Source organism: Sminthopsis crassicaudata, chromosome 4 (assembly GCF_048593235.1).
Source record: "Sminthopsis crassicaudata isolate SCR6 chromosome 4, ASM4859323v1, whole genome shotgun sequence".
NCBI lineage: Eukaryota > Metazoa > Chordata > Mammalia > Dasyuromorphia > Dasyuridae > Sminthopsis > Sminthopsis crassicaudata.
This window is the reverse complement of record NC_133620.1, coordinates 308,060,094-308,078,860: the sequence shown is the minus strand read 5'-3', so window position 1 is coordinate 308,078,860 and position 18,767 is coordinate 308,060,094. Positions and strand designations below refer to the sequence as shown.

The following is an 18,767-nucleotide window of genomic DNA, read 5'->3' as shown; positions in this document are numbered from 1 at the left end:
ATCAATACAGGAATCTAATTCCCAACCTCTATTCCTTACGTGATGTTTGTATACCTTACATCTATAGGAATGGTTATCGAGTGAATTAAAATCTAACCAATTTGATTCGAAGTGACTCAAAATGTAAATATATCAGAGTTAATCATCAAATATGATTTTATTTAAAATGTCTCATATTTGACCGGAAAGAGTTTGTCTAGCAACCTTTAAAAAGACGGTAACATCACCTATGGCCAGCAGAGGACACTCAAAGCTAGAATTCTTCCTTGTGGCTACTGCAGCTTTCTCTTTTCAATTTTTCCCTTTCAATTATGGAAAACTGCATTACTTCCTCTGTGCCAACATAGTTTTCTGAATTCATTTCCAAATGGAACTATTCAAAACACATTTATCAAGAACTTCTTGCATCTAAGGCATTGTGTTCAATGCTAAAGAGAAACACACATTACACACACACACACACACACACACACACACACACACACACACAGAGGAAAAAACAACACTTCCAAGGAACTTGCACTAATATTAATATTTTTAATGTAAAAGTTTTTTCAATTACTTTTCCTTATCCTCTATTTCCCATGGAATATTTTTTCTCTTTCCTGTGATAAAAATAAACAACATTGTAGGAAAAGTAGTTTTCTCCAGGTAGTTAAAAATAATAATTGATGAACTGGGGTAAAGGCTTAGAGATTAAATAAGAGAAATGTAGTAATTCAATAATTAATGAGTTAGTGTCTGAGAATACTCTTAGAACTCAGAATGATGAGATTAAACACGCAAATAAGCAAATCAGTAGACTTATAACTATAAATAGATAGGTTCGTTCACTCCATGTATGGCATTACAAACAGGGTTCATTTTTTTGACCTGTTGCATATACACCATTTGCCATCTATCCAAACTCATATATATTAATTAATATATCAAAAAGAATAAGGGAAATTCAACTAAATATATTCTTATTTTAATTATAAAATGAGTTTTTCTAGTTAACAATACACATTATTAATAACAGATTTTGTTATGAATATACTGACAAAAACAATCTAAATTCTAATAATTCCTTTATTGTTTTAGGTCTCCGAATTGAGACAACAACTTCGAATAAGGGGTCTACCGGTGTCTGGCACTAAAACAACCCTCATAAATCGTCTTCGACCTTTCCAGGACTGCCCTGGGACCACAGTGCCAAACTTTAGTGACATAACTACTATCACTTTTCCTGTCAACCCATCCAATACTCTAACCAGTTATCAGTCCTCTTCTACTAGTGTCTTAACTAATGGCTTCTATCACTTTGGTAGCACCAGCTCCACACCACCTATTTCCCCAGCTTCATCTGATGTCTCAGTCACTGGATCTCTACCAGATACATTCAATGATACTTCACCATCATTTGTTCTGCAGCCCTCTCCTGTCCACATTTGTGCAGAAGAGAGCCTAATGAGCAGCCTCAATGGTGGATGCATCCAGTCTGATTTAGATGGGATTGATTCTGACAAGGACAAGATGTTAGTAGAGAAGCAAAAGGTGATTAATGAACTTACCATGAAGCTACAGCAAGAGCAAAGACAAGTGGAAGAGCTGAGGATGCAACTTCGGAAGCAGAAGAGGAATAATTGTACAAAGAAGAAAGAGTCACAGACACATTTCTTTGGTGTTCCCATTAAGAAGGAAGATACTGTATGCAGTTGTCCTTTTCCATCAAAACAAACATCTGTGAAAATACAGAATAATAGTTCAGAGAAAGAATTAAGTACTCAATGCCTTTCCCTTCTAAACAATCATTGTGTAGAGACTATAGGACAGACCAATGTACTTTCTTCCACATTTCTTAGTCCTCAGAATTCTCCACAACATTCCCCTCTTGGAGATGCAAAAAGTCCACAACATTTCAGTCAGTCCCCATCACCCAACAACCATTACCTCCTCTCTTTATCTTGTAGTTCCCAAGGAGAGAGACACAATGGCCTCTCACAAACCCACAGCCAAATTTGCTCAATTCAGGTAAGGAGCTCCCTGGGGAAATATAAAATTTATTAAGAATGAACTGCTAAAGAGCTATAGTTTATCATTTCAGTTTACAAGATAGGCTAGACATACAGACCTTCATAAAAAGAATTTGTACTTTAGCAAGTACTCCTTAGCATTTAGTATTCCTTAGGAAGTACTTAGGAAGGAGTCATTCAAGTTTTAAAAGATTTATTAAATGTCAACTATTTGTTAATCACTGTGCTAAGTAAGTTCTCAATACCTTCTCTTAAGAAGTATACAATCTAATGGAGAAATGTAACATGTAAATTAAGATCTTTTCTAGTTCTAGTCTATGATAAAAAGGAAAATATAATATAATAATAATTACTAGCATTTATATAATGTTTTAAGTCCTGTGAAATACTTTAAATGTTATCTCATTTGGTCCAAACAACTCTCTTGGGTAGACGCTATTTATTATTAGCTCCCATTTAAAAAAAAAAATAAGGAAATAGAGACTCAAAGAATTTTAAGCAACTTTTACATATAGATAATATGTATCTGAAATAATATTTCAAAGTAGATATATTCCTGACTCTAAATCTAGTATTGAAACAATTATACCATGCCATCTCCTTATTTCTATCTCTACTCTATGAAGTGACACTATAGTTTTCTCTAGCTTGACAATTCATCAAATATTTGAAGATAGTTCTCATAATATAAAAAAAAACATTGAGTCAAGTACCAAGAAAGTAAAATTTAGTTCTGCTCTGCCTTGAACCACATGATCATTTCAATAAAATGAAAGATATTTGTCCCTTTCCATTCACATGGCCACCAGACTCATATGTTTGGCCTTTTGCAAAAGTTCAGACTCTAATCTCTTACTTCTCTAAATCATACTTCTTACAAATGCTAACAGCTATTTCTAATGCACGGGTTTTATGTCATTCCCTTTCTCAAAAAAGTCTAATAGTTTCTAAAATAAAATATTAAATTCTTTCACATATCTGTACTACCTCCTACTTCACAAGGCAATGGTTATTAGTATCTAATCAGAAACCATATAGAAAACATGTTGTAATTACAAAATAATTGTAAAATTGTTTGTTGGAACTGCTCTTTGAAAATTTGTTTGGGAGACTAGGCATATTATTGTGAATTTTTCACTGATGGTAAATCTTTAGCTTTTGAAGATGGATTTTCTTTTTTTTTTTAGGAACTAACCAAATTAATCACTCAGGAATGTTTAGTTACTTCTTAAGTCAAAGGTTAGATTTTCTCTCCCTGAAAATATTCAAAACAATAAACAATAAATAAATATATCAAGATAATTCCCAATGAGAAACAAAAGAAATGAACTATATCAGTATTATCAAGATAAGTATATTTTGGGGGCAGTTAGATGACACAGTAGATAGCGCAGTAGATAGCACATTGGCCCTGAAGTCAGTAGAACTTGACTTCAAATCCAGCCTCAAATACTTAATCATCCCTAGCTGTGTGACCCTGAGCAAAGTCACTTAACCTCAATCGCCAGAGGAGGGGAAAAAAATTATTTCCCAGGGTATCTTTTGAAGGAATTTTACTAGGATCTTATTACTTACTTGTATATCAAAATGTTACTTTGTTTAAAATACAACTGGCCTTATTTCAGTATGGTCATTTTGTTTGGTGTTTTCCTCATGTACTTGAAAATTTTGTCAACAGTAACTTTGATAAGGTTTCCAGTCAATTGTTGTGTGAAAGTATTTTAGAGATTATTTTTCAGGAGAAAAGCTACTTTGTGAATTCATTACTATAGACCATGAGTGATTAAAAGATAAATAAGATATTGTCCCTGCCTTCAAGGATCTTACAGACTAAAGAAGGAATAATAAAAGTATAAATGATAAGAGTTAGAGCATGCTATTGCATTTCAGAAGAGGAAGTAAGTACACCAAAAGGATAAGATCCAAATGAGTGAAAATGACTATTAGGAATTTGATAGGAGTGGACCAAACTGTGTTTGAGGAGTTGATTCACCAGACCCAAGCAGACACATTTCAGAGTATTAAAAGCACTGACAAATGTGATTTTTAAGCCACTGTCAATGATATTTGAAAGACTGATATAGAGCTAAATAATGACAAATAGTTTTGTGTTTTAAAGGGTGTGAGTAGAGTTCACAAATTTTATCTAGTGAGTTGGAACTTGATTTCTGGTAAAATTCTTGAGTCATTTATTAAGAGAATGATTATTTAAGTCCAGAAAAGGAAAATGACCTCAAAGAGACAGCATGGCTTAATTAAAAATCGTTTATGCAATAGTTCTGGGGATATAAACTGAATAGGTTCTTTCCTGCATAGAGGAAAAGATCATATAAGGCTAGAATCCAACTTTTGGCAGGAAAGAGCTCAACTAAAACATCAATAGAGACATATCAGCAAGGCATGTATATATATACATGTATATATATGTATTTATATATATGTGCATATATACATATATCTATATGGCTATATAAAGAGAGAGAAAAAGAGGGAGAGATAGAAAGAGAGAGAGAGAGAATCACAGCTCAGTAAAGACAATGACATCACAAGAAGAAATCAGTAGGAGGGAGGGGATAGCAGTAACAACAGCATTGGAGAATGAGAAATGCTGAAATAATAGAAACACTACCAAGGCAGATTGAGTTGTCCTTACTGCTCAGCTTCCTCTGATATGTGTCTATTTATGTGCCTCTTCCATGTATGTATCCTCTTACTTATTGGTGTAGTAATCTGCAGAATAATAATACATGTAAATGTCTGATAAAATGTGGAAATAATTTTATCTATATTTTATAATTTTGTTTACTCAAATGCCCTTTACTTTGTCATGCCATATTATTTTCATTCTCCATTTTCATAGGATTACTAGACTAGTAAATGAGAAGAAAGTATAAACTAGATAATGCCACAAGTAGGCAGAATGATTCAAAGTTATTTGAACGACCAGACCAGAAGATTGAATTCATGTTAGTTTAGAAGGAAGTCTCTAGTTGTGTGATCTCAAAGTTTGGCATTGTACTGTTTGATAATTTTGTCAATTCAGTTACTCTCTCCTTTCACTGAACTTTGATGATGACATATTAATAGATGGCATTGTTACCATATATAAAAATAACACAAATCTGGAAAGAATAATTCATATTTTAATGAATGATTCAACTTTTAAATTAATAGTATTATTAGAAGATTATAGGTTGACAGGTTAAAATTTAGGACTAAGATGAAATTTAATAAGGATAAATTAATTTCAGAAAATAAATTTTATAAGTATAAAATAGAGGAAGGTAATTTTTCCAGAAAATTTTCCCTGAGTCAATCTTAGTATGCTTCAACAATGTGATAAAGTAATCAAAATGATTAATGTGATCTTAAACTGCATTTAACAATAGTGAGAAGAGAAATCAGCCACTTGTTAAGCATCTATTATGTGCCAAGCACTGTACTAAGCACTTTATATATATTATTTCTTTTGATTCTTAGAACAATGCTGGGAAGTAAGTACCAATTTCTGGTTAAGAAAACCAAAACAGACAAAAGTTGAGTGACTTGCCCAGAATTACCAGCTAATAAGTGACTGAAGCCAAATTTAAATTCAGATCTTTCTACTTGATTGGAGACTAAACACTGTATCTACCATGTCACCTAGCTGTCTTTTTTGAGAAGTAAGGCAGATGATGGATTCATTATATTTCGTTTTGTTCTTAATCTACATGTCAAATACTATGTTCACTTTTGAATGTTATAGAAGAACATCAATAATCTAAAGAATATCCAGGAGAGAGATCAGAATGGTGAAGGGGTTTAAGATCATATCATACAAAGTTTTGGAGATGTTTAAGCTAGAAAACAAAACAGAGAAAACATGATAGCTTTCTTCAAATATCTGAAGAGTGTCATATGAAAGAAATATTACATTTATTTTTCTTTGTTTCAAAGGCAGGAACTAGGTCCAAAATAGTTAGAAGTTACTGAGAAGCAGATTTCAACTCCATGTAGAGCTTACAAAAAATAGACTCTACTGCCTTGGAAGATAAGACAATAGTAGAAGAGATTCTTTGTCAAGGATAAGTTTGGACTAAGTGCCCTATAATCAAGGAAGACTTTATGAAGAACAATACTTGAGCTCACTTTTGAAGAATGAGTCAGATTAAAAAAAACAAAACAAAACAGCATGCTTTAATCTACATTGACTCTTTTTTATTTTATTTTTTATCAAAGCTTTTTATTTTTCAAAACATATGCATGGAAAATTCTTCAACATTAGCCCTTGCAAAACTCTGTGTTCCAACTTTCCTTCCCCTTTCCATCATGCCCTCCCCTAGATGGCAAGTAGGAATGAGTCAGATTTTAATGGAATTCCAGAAAGACAGAGTCTAGGGATAAGGGAGTGGTTTAGCTTGTTTAAGGTACTGGGTATATGATGGTAGTTGTGGGCTTTAACATTGGAATGGTAATTGGGACCAAATTGCGGAATTGACTGCTACAGTAAGAAGTTCATAAATTTTTTTTTAGTAGAAAATGTTTTGGGAAGGTCAATTACCTATTCAAAGGACTATGTAAATTGCCTGTATTAGCAAGATCACTTTGTCAAGGAACATAGGATGAATTAAAGAAGAAATTTTGAAAACAGATGAGATAATAAAATTTTGCAATAGTCTAAGAAAGAGGTATTAAAACCTGGAAATAGGCTAATGGCTGTGGGGCTGTCTTTGAGACGATGAATTAGAAAGAAACTGCAACAGAAATTGGAAACTGATTAGATATAGAGGGCAAAGGAAAGTATGGAATAAAATATCAATCAGAAGTTTTGATTCTGGAAAATGCCAGTTACATCCAGAAAGAAAACTATAGAGTCTGAATGTGCATCAAAGCATTCATTTTCACTTTTTTGTTTTCACATTTTTCACAGTATTTTTTTCTTTTGGTCTGATTTTTCTTGTACAACATGACAAATATGGAAATATGTTTAATCTATATCAAATTGCTTGCTGTCTTGGGAAGGAGGGAGATAAGGGAAGGAGGATGAAAAAATTAGAACACAAAGTTTTAAAAAATGTATGTTGAAAACTATAAATACATAAAATACTATTAAAAATAAAAAACGAACAATTTTTTTTTCAAAAAAAGAAGTTTTAATCCTGTTAGAAAAAAATTAAAACAATTATAGAAGTTAAAAGTGAGAATTGGTTTGTGAGGATGGGATTATGGAGTTTACATGTCAAGCCCTATATGATTAGTTCAGTTTAGAAAATATTGAAGTTATGTTACTTGATTTTTATATATGTGACTCCAGATAGAAGTAAAAACGAAAGTAGGGAAAAAGAAGAAAAAGTAGATTATAGGAAGGGAAAAAAACACTGACTAATAATTGGAATGATTGGAAAATTAAAATTGATTCTTTGGAAAGTAGTTTCTTCCTTTTCACTCAGGGGTGTTGCTAGAGATGGAAGAGACCTAAATATATTTATAGACATTAAGGAAATAGCCAGTGAACAGGAAGGTTATGAAAATAAATGAAAGAGCTAGAATAATGGGGACAATTTTGGGGGATAAAATGAAATTCCTTGTGCATATTCAGAGATTAGCCTTGCAAAGGAAAAAGGCCACCTTTTCATGCCAGACAAGGATAATTACAACTTTTCCTGATCTCTGCAAGTGAAAGCACTACCTCAAATTATTTTGTATTTACTTTGAACAAATTTTGTGTTCATTTATTTCTATATATATATATTACTTCCTTCCTGGAGCATTTAAACTCTGAGGAAGAAAGTACTTCCTTTTTTTTTTTTTTGTCTGTATTCCCACTGTGTGGTACATAACAAACTCAAATACTTGTTGAGTTGAATTGACTTGAGAAATTGAGGAAAGCTAGTACTGAATTAGATATCTACTATTAGATTAGTACTAATTAGCTATGGAGATTATTAGTATAATGACCCATTCAGAAATTAGGAAATACTGATGGTTTTTGTCAGGGATTAAGATGTATAAAATTGTTTTAGAAAAATTAATTGCATAGCATTAAAGGGATTACAGATCATCTGAAGAGAAAGGCATGGTAGTGGACAAATAGCATTGGCTGAAATCAAAGAAGCTGGTCTTAAATTCAGATCCTTATTATTTGTGTGACCTTAGAAAAGTCAAATGAAGGGATGTAACTAAATATCTTGAAGGTCTCTTTCAGCTTTAAATCCATGATCTTGAGAGACTATCTGAACATATGCCATGTTTATCTCTTGTTTCTTTCTATAGAGGTCAGGAGTACAAGATGACAGTACTTCATGCTTCTCTCCTGAATTATCAAGCCTCCACACTTCTTTCCTTGACACCCAGGCAAACAGTAGCCAAATTACCAGAGGCAATGCTTCTCCCAAAAGCCCTGATACAAAACACAAGGTAAGCTTGAATCTTTTTTTCCTCTATTAGAACAAGTAACTGAATCCAGTGTGGGAAAATAATATTATATTAGTAATTTTTTTCTATTTTTGAGCCACTTAATTGATTCAGAAAGATATGAATTTGAAGTTGTCACAAGGAATCTGGTGTAGAATAAAAACAAATAATTTTAATCCACTGGTCCTCATGTTCCCTTGCTTGTAGTTGTTCAGTCATGTCTAACTCTTCAAGCCCTATTGTCTGGAGTTTTCTTTGCAAGGATACTGGAGAGGTTTGCCATTTTCTTCTCCAGTGTATTAATGAAAACAGAGGTTAAGTGATTAGCCCACAAAACTAGTAAGTGTCTGAGATAGGATTAAAATTCAACTCTCCTTGTCTCTAAGTCCAGAGCTCTTTCCACTGAGCCATCTAGTTGGCCTCTTCTGAAATTGCATAGAAGGCTAGGAAAACAATTATAATTCATCATGCTCCAAGACTGAACTCAGGATCTATCTCCAAACCAGTTCCTTCTAACTCTAGTTTCTATTAATAGCACTATTATTATAGAATGAGGACTATGTATAATGTGTTTGGGAAATAACAATTTAAAAAAACCAAGCTTGTTGGTCTCCTGGTTGAGGGTTTATGTTTGTAAATAGCGAAAGCTAAAATAAGCTATTGTAACTGCCAAAGAAAAGAAACAGAAATGTCCACTAACATTGGAAAGTTATATGGAATGGATAAAACTGAATTTAAGGAATCAAAATGTAAGTGACTTATACCTGTAAAACTTTTGGGGAATACACATAATTTTGATGGAAAGATGCAGAAAAGAAATCTTGGGGTTTTTTTGTTTTGTTTTGTTTTGTTTTTTTTGGTCTTTTATTACTTTATGTTTAACTTCTCATTATTTTCCTTCCCTACTCTTACTCTTCTGTTGTTAGGTAGAGGGATCCCTCCTAAAGGAAAGCATACCAAATAAGGCAAGTCTACAGCAGGAATAGGTTTCTACTATTTCAACTGATACTATGCTTTTTAGATTAATAAACTAGGAAAACTTTTTCTAGGAAACTTAGTTCCATACAATTAGACTATATGGTTTTTTGTTGTTGTTGTTGTTTTAATCTAGATTACTAAAATTAGAACCACTCTTTCAAAAAAAGAGAGGACTTTCCCTGTATTTCCCTCATGCATATATAGCTGTTTTACATTCTTGTCAGGCAGGATCAAAACTTTCTATTCTATCCCCAACTTTTTCAAAATAAAGTTCAGGACTTTCAGAGATAACACAATTTCCCACTTATAGAGTAAGACAGATAACAGCATGATTTTTTTTTCTAGAGTAGGAATTATTAAACCAAGGTCTACATGGAGAAATTTTAGGGATCCATGAACCTGATTGGGAAAAAAAAATTCTTATTTTCACAAATCTCTATCTAAAATTTACCATTGAAGTTAACTAGGTAGTACAATGGATAGAGTAATTGATCTAGTTTTGGGAAGATGAATTCAGAATCCAGGTTAGTTAAATGAGCTGGATAAGTCACTTACCCTTTGTCTGCCTCAGTATAATGGGGATAATAATAGCATCTAACTTCCAGGATTCTTTTGAGAACAAAATGAGATAATATTCATAAAATGCTTTGTAAACCTTAAAGCACTATATAAATCCTAGTTATTATTATTATAATTATTATTTCTTTTAGTCACTTGAAAAAAAAAGCTTTCTTTTTTTTTTAATATAATAACACACTATAACATTCTTCAAGTTCTTTTCTTTCTGGAAAAGTCCATGTTATTTTTTGAATGTTCATTCAAACAGAAAAGCTGGAAAAAGTTGACTTTCAAGAGACAAATAAAACACAAAGCTTCAAAACTAAAAAGAGAACTGAAGACCAACTAAATCTCAAATGCATTTGCTGCATTTAAAGCAAATCTACCATATTTTAAGCTGAGATGAAAATTTTTAAGCTAAGATGCAAATCAAAAAATATTTTAAGTTCAAACTAATGATACTAGAAGAATATGAATCAAATATTTGTATCAGATATAAACAGTTTAAAGAAAGAGCAAGGAAGAAAAAAAAGAAGCAGCTTCTCTACATATTATATATATAATACACTAAAGATAAGAAATTTTTAAAAAGAAAGAAGACTCTGCCTCTTCTATACTTTCATTCAGTTTCAAATTTTCCTCTGATCTAACTTTTCCCCTAACCATTTAAGCTATTTTTAATATAATTTTTTATTTAATTTTTCCCATATTAAAGTTAATGAATGACCCTGGTATACAGGAAAAATGATTTTCTAAGTCCTCTCTTTTTCTGTGTATTTCACTGTAGCAAATGATTCAAAGTCAGCAGATGGATGAACTCCTTGATGTCCTCATTGAAAGTGGAGGTATGAAACTGTTGAATGCTGTATTCTCATACTACTGGAAGTGGCATTAACCAGTTTATTATCTTAGATACATTAACTGGTGATTTGAGAGCTAGAACAAAAACTAAAATAATCTATTAATGTATTAGTGGCCTTGAGTTCGCAATCCATGCTTATTGTCCAATGGAAAAAACGGGAATAAAACATTAATACTTTGCCACTCTGGTAGCCAGTTCCTCACTCTCTCTTTCCTATGGTTATTTTTGTTGTCACAAACTCATTTTCATTCTTTTTATCTTTTAATTTATTCCCCCTTTCCCCAATTTTTCCATAGTACTCTTCTAAATTTTTTCTATTTTAGTTCAAATCTTCTTCTTTTCTTGTTTGCAACAAATAGAAAATAGAAAAAAAAATAATGCTTTGGCTTACCTATATAGATTTAAATATATTTAACAATTTTTATGCTATAAAATGTATTTGTATTAAAACTAGCAAACAAATTGAACACACTTTGACATGATTTTCTTTTCTCTTAAGATGATTTAGTTTAATTTCAAACATACATCTAACTGCATTATGTTTTAACAGAAATGCCAGCAAATGCCAAAGAAGATCATTCATGTTTTCAAAAAGTACAAAAGATAACTGGATCTTCTCAAAGTCTTCTCCACAAGTCTTCTGGTCCATTTGAACATATCTCTTCAGCAGCCCAATTCTCTTTTGATCACTGCACAACTAATAGTGACAATCACTTTGAAGTCTTATTGAATTCTCACAGTCCCTTGGGTAAAGTCAGCGATGTCAAACTTCTAAAAATTGGAATTGACGAATTTCAGTTTGAAGGGATGATGGACAAAGCAACAGATGAACTTTTAGGTTCTCATGAGATCTTGCCAGCTCTTCTCTCTCCCATTCAGCCTCAACTTTCACCTTCTTCCATAAATGGAACAGGTTTACAGATGAGTTTAACAGAATCTCCCTGGGAAACTATGGAGTGGCTAGACCTTACCCCACCAAGTTCTACCACAGACTTTAGTTCTCTTACAGCCACAGGCCCAAGCATTTTCAACAGTGATTTCTTGGATATTACTGATCTCAGTTTGAATAGCACCATGGACCTTCACTTACAACAGTGGTAAAATACCAGATTTACAATTTTAAGTAATGCATTGAAGGATAATCACCAATGCCTTTATTAATAATAGAAGAGATAAAGTAAAAAAGAAGCAATAGCTCCAGCCAATGGGAAATGGACTTTATTATATAATGTTTATCAATTGTTTGTTACTGAAAATTATTCAAACTATATCTTTCATTGTTGGCTTTTTTTAGAGTTCAGATGCAAAGAATGTCTTTCAATGCCTCTAAGAACATTATTTTTAAAAAACAGGATTTTTCTCAAGCACTGTTTGGGTCTTGTCTCATCTTAAAATGAAACCTATTCACATAACTGGACAACTCAACACATAATGTAGAAGGGGAAAGAGATTTCTTTTAAGAACAAAATGCATGATATTTTTATCAAAAAACATGTTCAAACCTCAGGAAATGGAATATCTTCATATTATAGGTAATTTACTCATTTTCCAGAGATGATGCTGACTAGACACTACTTTGGGGAGTGGAATGCCTACTTTCCTTAGGAAAATCCTTGGATAGCCTTTAAGCCATCAGTAGAAAAGGACAAAGCCCATTTAATTCCAGGGAAGCTAGGTCAGTAGCTTTCAGTTATAATGCTTTTTCCAAGGAGTAGTTTGTTTTTGTTTTTGTTTTTGTTTTATTTTGTTATCCTTGAAAATAGCTGACACACCCAAGAAATCCAGGTTAACCCTGTTAAGTACCTTCTTCAATTTCAAACCCTAGTCAAACAGCTATCACTGTTTTTGAGAAAAAGAACAGCATATACAAAGTGGAGCGGGCTAAAAAGTCCAGTTTCTGCCCAAAGGAAGGCATCGGGAAGAGTTTGATATTCCATCCTCCAGATTTCCAAACACAGGGAGAAGAGACTGAGGAAAGTAGTGTCAGTTAAGGCTTGAGTCAGCAGAATGGTACTTAAGAAGGAATGAACTTAATTTAACCTTGGAGAGGTTTCAGCAGAATAGCAAATAAAATCAGAAGAAGGGTTATTACTTTAGCCAGAAATAGAAAACTATTCAATGTCATACTTTATAAGGGTAAAAGATCCATGACCTTTTGGATTTGGGCTAGGAGCTGACAAGAATGTTGTAGAACATTCTCTTCAGTTCTCACTGCTACTGCCAACCAGTTCTGTATTGCTTTGGAAGATATAGAAAGTAGCTATAGATTTGTTTTTAATCACAAATACACTATTTTCTTCTATTTTTATAAATATCATACACTGTGCACTCCTAAGATAGGAAAAATATTGCCAATTTCATAATGTTTAAGATTTCTTTTGAAAACCAAAGACTGATAATCATTCCAGTATTCTCTGTAAATAATGTTTAAACAGTCATTTTGGTGGTTGCAACTATTATATAAGCTTCCAGGGTCTTATTGTGACGGGAAAATGTTTTTTTTCTGGTCTCCAAAGCAGTATTATTAAGCATCCATGTTTAACTGCTTAGCTGCTATGAAATGATGCCTGGATATATCCTACAGGAACTTTCTGATTAAATACAAGACTACAGTGAAGTAACTGATTATTCTCAACTAAGTGCCTAGAACATGGTCTATAATACCTCACTTATCAAGAACAGATATGAAGAAACAAAATGATTTGAACAATTATCTGTGGAAAAGTCCATTAAGAATATTCAAATTATATTACATTCCTCAATAGAAATTAGCATTATATATTGTTTTAAAAGATTCATGTGGAACATCTATTCATTCCTGAGTATCCAAGTGGAGAAATCATCATTTCTTTGAATCTAGATATGAGAAGGGAAACCATGTTAATACATTCCTCATGTTCATAAGATAATATGATCTTATCTAACTTCCTTCTTGGTATATATTGCCACATGCCATGTTGTTTGTTTTTTTCTTTTTAGTTCCTTTTAAAAAAAAAATCACAAATTTTGTGTAATCTCCTCCATTATTTCTCTCAAAAATGAAGTATTGTTTTCTTTTCTGACAAAAAATAAGAGCTAATTAAGAAGACTCCTGAACTTGTGATAGCATAATTTATTTGTTTAATGGAACCTATTTAGGAAATATTATGATTTGAATCTATGCACATAGAAGTCGAATTGTTCTAATCAAAAGATTTTTTTTGTTCCAATATGCACCAGAAAACCAACATGAAACACAAAAAGAAGTCCAGAGTAATCTTTTGGTCTCTATCACTCACTCAGCAATTACATAACTAAGTGGTATTCCCAAAGTACTCTATTCTCTAAAGAAATAAGAAATATTCAGACTACAAAATCAGACCCAAGTTGCTACACACCAGCCGAAATTTCTAGCATTACCTCCTTGAGCAGTATTGCCTTGGGGATTCTCTGGTATGCTAAAGGTCACTCCTCTAATGATCTTCCCAATTGTTTAGGAAAAACAAAACCCAATGATTTTAGCATCCTCTAAAGATACAAATTTATTATCTCAAGTTTTTATTTGCTCCTGTGACAAATAACCATTCATCTTTCTCCCAGGGTACATAAAAAAACCTGAGGTGACAGACTCAGGGTCCCCTTCCAATGAGGAATTATGTCCAAAACAATTGAATTATAATGAAAAATAGAATTTGAGGATTTCTTAACCCTTGAAGTCCTAGGAATTTCAAAGTAGTAATTCTTCAAGTTTTTTTCATTGTTGTACTATACTCTGCATAGCATTAGAAGCAGATATGACAAAAAGGTTTGGTACAGTAGTTCTATTACTTTCAGATTTCTTGCAACTCCCAGAGCCTATAGATACCAAATTGAAACTCATTCATATCTTACATGTTTATTTTCTCATATCAGTCCAAACTTAGCTAAGTGAAATAGTAAATTTGTCAGCATAACAAATGCCTTCAACTCTGCTTAATAGCAATGTCCCTAATTTTAAATAAACAAATAAATTTTATTTTAGATAAATTTAATATAAAATATTTTATTATATTAACATGTTATTATATATCATATAATAATATATTAAATAAAATTTAAAAATATATTTTTTTACAATTTTTAAATAAATAAATAAAGATTAAATAATTTAAATTATAAAGATGACCCATATTCTAGTCAATTTAAACAGTACTTCAGGGAAGTACTATGATAAAAAAAATTAAGTCACATTTTTCCAGAGAAAACTGACTTTTAATTTTGCAATTATGGTGAGGTAAATGAGGTAAAGAAATTTACATTCTTTTATGAAAGGTAGCTTTAGTTTTTCAAATTAATTTATATCAGATCTGGAAAAGTATATCCTGTTCTTCTGAGGAGTCTTTTTCTATGTATTCTAAATATTTCTATGTATTCTTACTCAGTTCTATAGAAACCAAATATTTTCCAGCTGAAATTTTAAAAATCAGATTTATCAATGAATATTTAATGAGCAAGACATGTGGAATAAAAAGAACATTACTCACCTGATAATATTAATTGAATCTGGGGAAAGGGGGAGATGAAATTCTGTTACAGAGGATAAATAATTCTAAGGGCAAATGTTAAAATATTATACATTGCTAATAAATTGATTATTATATATTAGTAATACTATTACAAAATTGCAAATGTCAGGGCACCTTCCTGTGGGATATGCCTTGTAGAGAACTGGCCCAATTATTCCAACCATTTGTTTAACACTGGAACGTTTTAAGAATTCTAAATGTAGCTTCAACCATAGATACTGAGAAGGAAAAGGATTGTGGTATTCAAGTATTTTCAGTGATTCCACTAGGGAGTAGAAAAACTATTTTTATCTTAAGATGTTTTTCTCTGTGTTTCATAAATAGAAAATGCAATATCACTTAAGTAATAGGTGCATGGGGAGAGTCTCCCACTGTGTAGCTATACTTCTCATATGGCTACATGGATAACTATTCACCTCACAGATGGCTATATGGATAACTATTCATTCTCTAGTCTGGCTAACATACTTGCTGTCATACTGGCAAGTATAGATTTCTAGAGAAAGGCTACTACCACACAGTTTTGTCCAAACTATTACAGTGTTTTAGGCATCTGTGTCTACTAAAAATCTGGTAAACAACCACCTTTCGGGTGAGAAAAATTATGCAAAACACACTTCTAAGTTTCATCTGCTTTACTACTCTTTTCTCCAGCATTTTCTTAAGCCTAACAACAAAACAATACATCAAACTCTGATTTATAGCACGGATTTCCAAAGTGAAATTTTCATACTGAAAATTTAAGTCACTCGTGAGCCACTTGGAGCTGACTCCACCACACTTTTTGTCTGAGGGATAAATCTATTCACTACTCAAATCTTTGAGATTTCACCAACTCATTTCAATTTCCACAATCAGCCACTTGCAAAAATGAAACTTTTAAATCGTAAGCATTATCATTAACATAACAATAAGGCAAAAGATTTTATCATAGGTACTTATATTGAAGCAAATGTATTGAATGATAATGTCACAATCCATACATTGTATATGATATAAACTTTGATCAAACTTCCCTATAATATGTTGAGATTGTGTAGGGAGGTGTGCCCATGCACTGAGAGAAGCAAGAGGACATGAATAAGGAAAATCCATGTTCTCAAGGTAACATAACTTTGGAATTATAAACTTTAGTGTCCTCTTTGTATCTCTGAAACCATCCATAAAAGTGCTTTGATATAAACTAGCTTCTGTATTGATTAACTACTTTCACTGTTTGATCACTGAATTGATCCAAACGGAATGTCTGTCACACCATATAGATGGTCAGATGAATGAATTGTGTTTGCTTCCAATCTGTTTTCATGCTCAACTAGACTTTACTCCTCAATAGTAACTGTAGTATTTATTGCTTATAGCCTCAAACTTCATTCTTTTAGACATCTCTCTCATCCTCCTGGGTTTGCACTCTACAACTTCTTTTTAAATAATTCTACCTTAGCTCATAATTAGTAACTATATATTCATTTTCTGTCTACAATCAGGCAAATTCCCTTTGTCCCAAATTCATTCAACAGTTCTTATTGTCTATAACTTTCAAATATATTACAACTTGTCACCTTCAAAATCTAGGAACAACACAGAACTCCAGATATAGTCTCACTAGGGCAGAGTTCAACAGCACTATTACCTCATGTCCTGGAAGCTGTACCTATACATTCTAATATTACATTAGGTTTTATTTGTGGCATTTTGGCTCTCATATCATATTATGAAACTACTTCAGAGGAACTGTTTATCTTAGAACTCTGAGCAGACTTAACTCAGCAACAAATATTAAAGAAGCAATATACTTAGAATGTCTCTTACCATTCTTTGGGCCTGAGTTGTTCTTTTACCACTTAAAAATATCTTGAGGATCTGGCACTAGTGTCTCTTTTTTCACCCATCCATACAGGCTTCCTCCTAGCTTGTGAAATACTTCTTGTACTCTGGCCAAAAAGAGAATGTTAACAGCAAACCTTCTCTCTCTCCCTTGCCCTCTCTCTTCACTTCCCTCCTTCCCTCTTTCCATCCTTCTCTCTCTCTCTGTCTCTCTCTATGTGTGTGTCTCTCTGTGTGTCTCTGTGTGTCTCTCTCTCTTCTTCTTCTTCTTCTTCTTCTTCTCTCTCTCTCTCTCTCTCTCTCTCTCTCTCTCTCTCTCTCTCTCTCTCTCTCTCTCTCTCTCACTCTCTCTCTCTTTCTGTGGGTGTCTCTCCCCTCCTCCCTCTTTCCCTTTCCCCTCACTCCTTCCTTTCCTCACTTTCTCTCTCTGTCTTTGTTTTTGTCTCTTCTGTGTGTGTGTGTGTGTGTGTGTGTGTGTGTGTGTGTGTGTGTGTGTGTGTGGCAGGCACCTTAAAGTGAGCCTCAGTTTGTTTTTTTCCTGTTGGTTACTATAAAAGATTCTCCTTTATCCTCAGCTCACCCCATATTCCTTACCTCATGGGAGTTTTAAGTAGAATGGCACTCACCAGCAGAAGATGTAAAAATTCCTGTGAAGAGTTCTACTTCTCATTGACCACAAGTCAAATGCTCAATCAGTGCAATGATGCAGCTGCTAATAAAATTAAGGCAATGTTAACCTTTAGTAATTAAATGATCATTACAGAGTGTTTATTATGTGCCATGCAACGAGCTTAGTGCTGAAGTTAAAAATACAACCAAGTAAAATACTCCCTGTCCTCAAGGAATTTATATTCTAACAGAAGCAGACAATGCATAAAGAAAAGCTGGTAAATTGAAGGGTGAGAGGACAACATAGTTCTAGGGGCAAAATTCTTGTAGGTTAGAGTAGGAATAAGAGCTCAAGTGGAAGTGGTATGGTTTAGATCTAGTAGCATGGAAGTGAAAACTATATATATATGTTCATAGACTAATTAAATTCTTAAAGATGTAATAATGATGATATATATAAATATCTGTATATTTATATATATATATATATATATATATATATATTTGTGTGTATGTATGTAGTTCTGTGTATGTGTAGTGGCCTATGTACAGATTATACATACAATCGAGTTCAAATAAATCCTTTCTACTTCACTTGACAAAGGATCATTTTAGGAATGGGAAAAGAGTAAGCATTTATTAAGTACCTACTATGTGCAAGAAACTACCAAATAATTTACAAATATCTCATTTGTCTTCACAATATGCTGCTAGTTGAAAAAAAAACTGAGGTGAAGAGAGGAATGAAGCAATTTGTCAAAGATCACAAAACTACTAAGTGTCTGAAGTTGAATTTGAGCCCAAATTTTGACTATAAGCTTAGTCCTCCAACCACTGTGCCACCTATCTTCCTTTAGGTGGCAGTTTAGTGTAAGGATCTCCATTGTCTTAAACCACATTTGAAATATTATACTTGCTTCTATCACTTTTTGGTATCATTTTAACAAGTCTTTTTATTGATGCCTTTCCCCCATATCACAATCA

The 18,767-nt window shown here is 32.6% G+C and overlaps 1 protein-coding gene across 12 annotated transcripts in view; it reads left to right on the top strand.

Annotated features, from left to right (window-relative positions):
• MYOCD (myocardin) overlaps nucleotides 1-17,415 on the top strand; it is a 123,839-nt gene extending 106,424 nt beyond the window's left edge. For all 12 annotated transcript variants that reach the window (XM_074312032.1, XM_074312035.1, XM_074312031.1 and 9 more), the window contains 4 exons: nucleotides 1,084-2,013; nucleotides 8,268-8,411; nucleotides 10,732-10,789; nucleotides 11,357-17,415. In XM_074312032.1, the coding sequence (XP_074168133.1) occupies nucleotides 1,084-2,013; nucleotides 8,268-8,411; nucleotides 10,732-10,789; nucleotides 11,357-11,907 (1,683 nt within the window). In that variant the 3' untranslated portion in view covers nucleotides 11,908-17,415. The remainder of the gene's footprint in view (nucleotides 1-1,083; nucleotides 2,014-8,267; nucleotides 8,412-10,731; nucleotides 10,790-11,356) is intronic.
• Nucleotides 17,416-18,767: the final 1,352 nt, after the last annotated feature.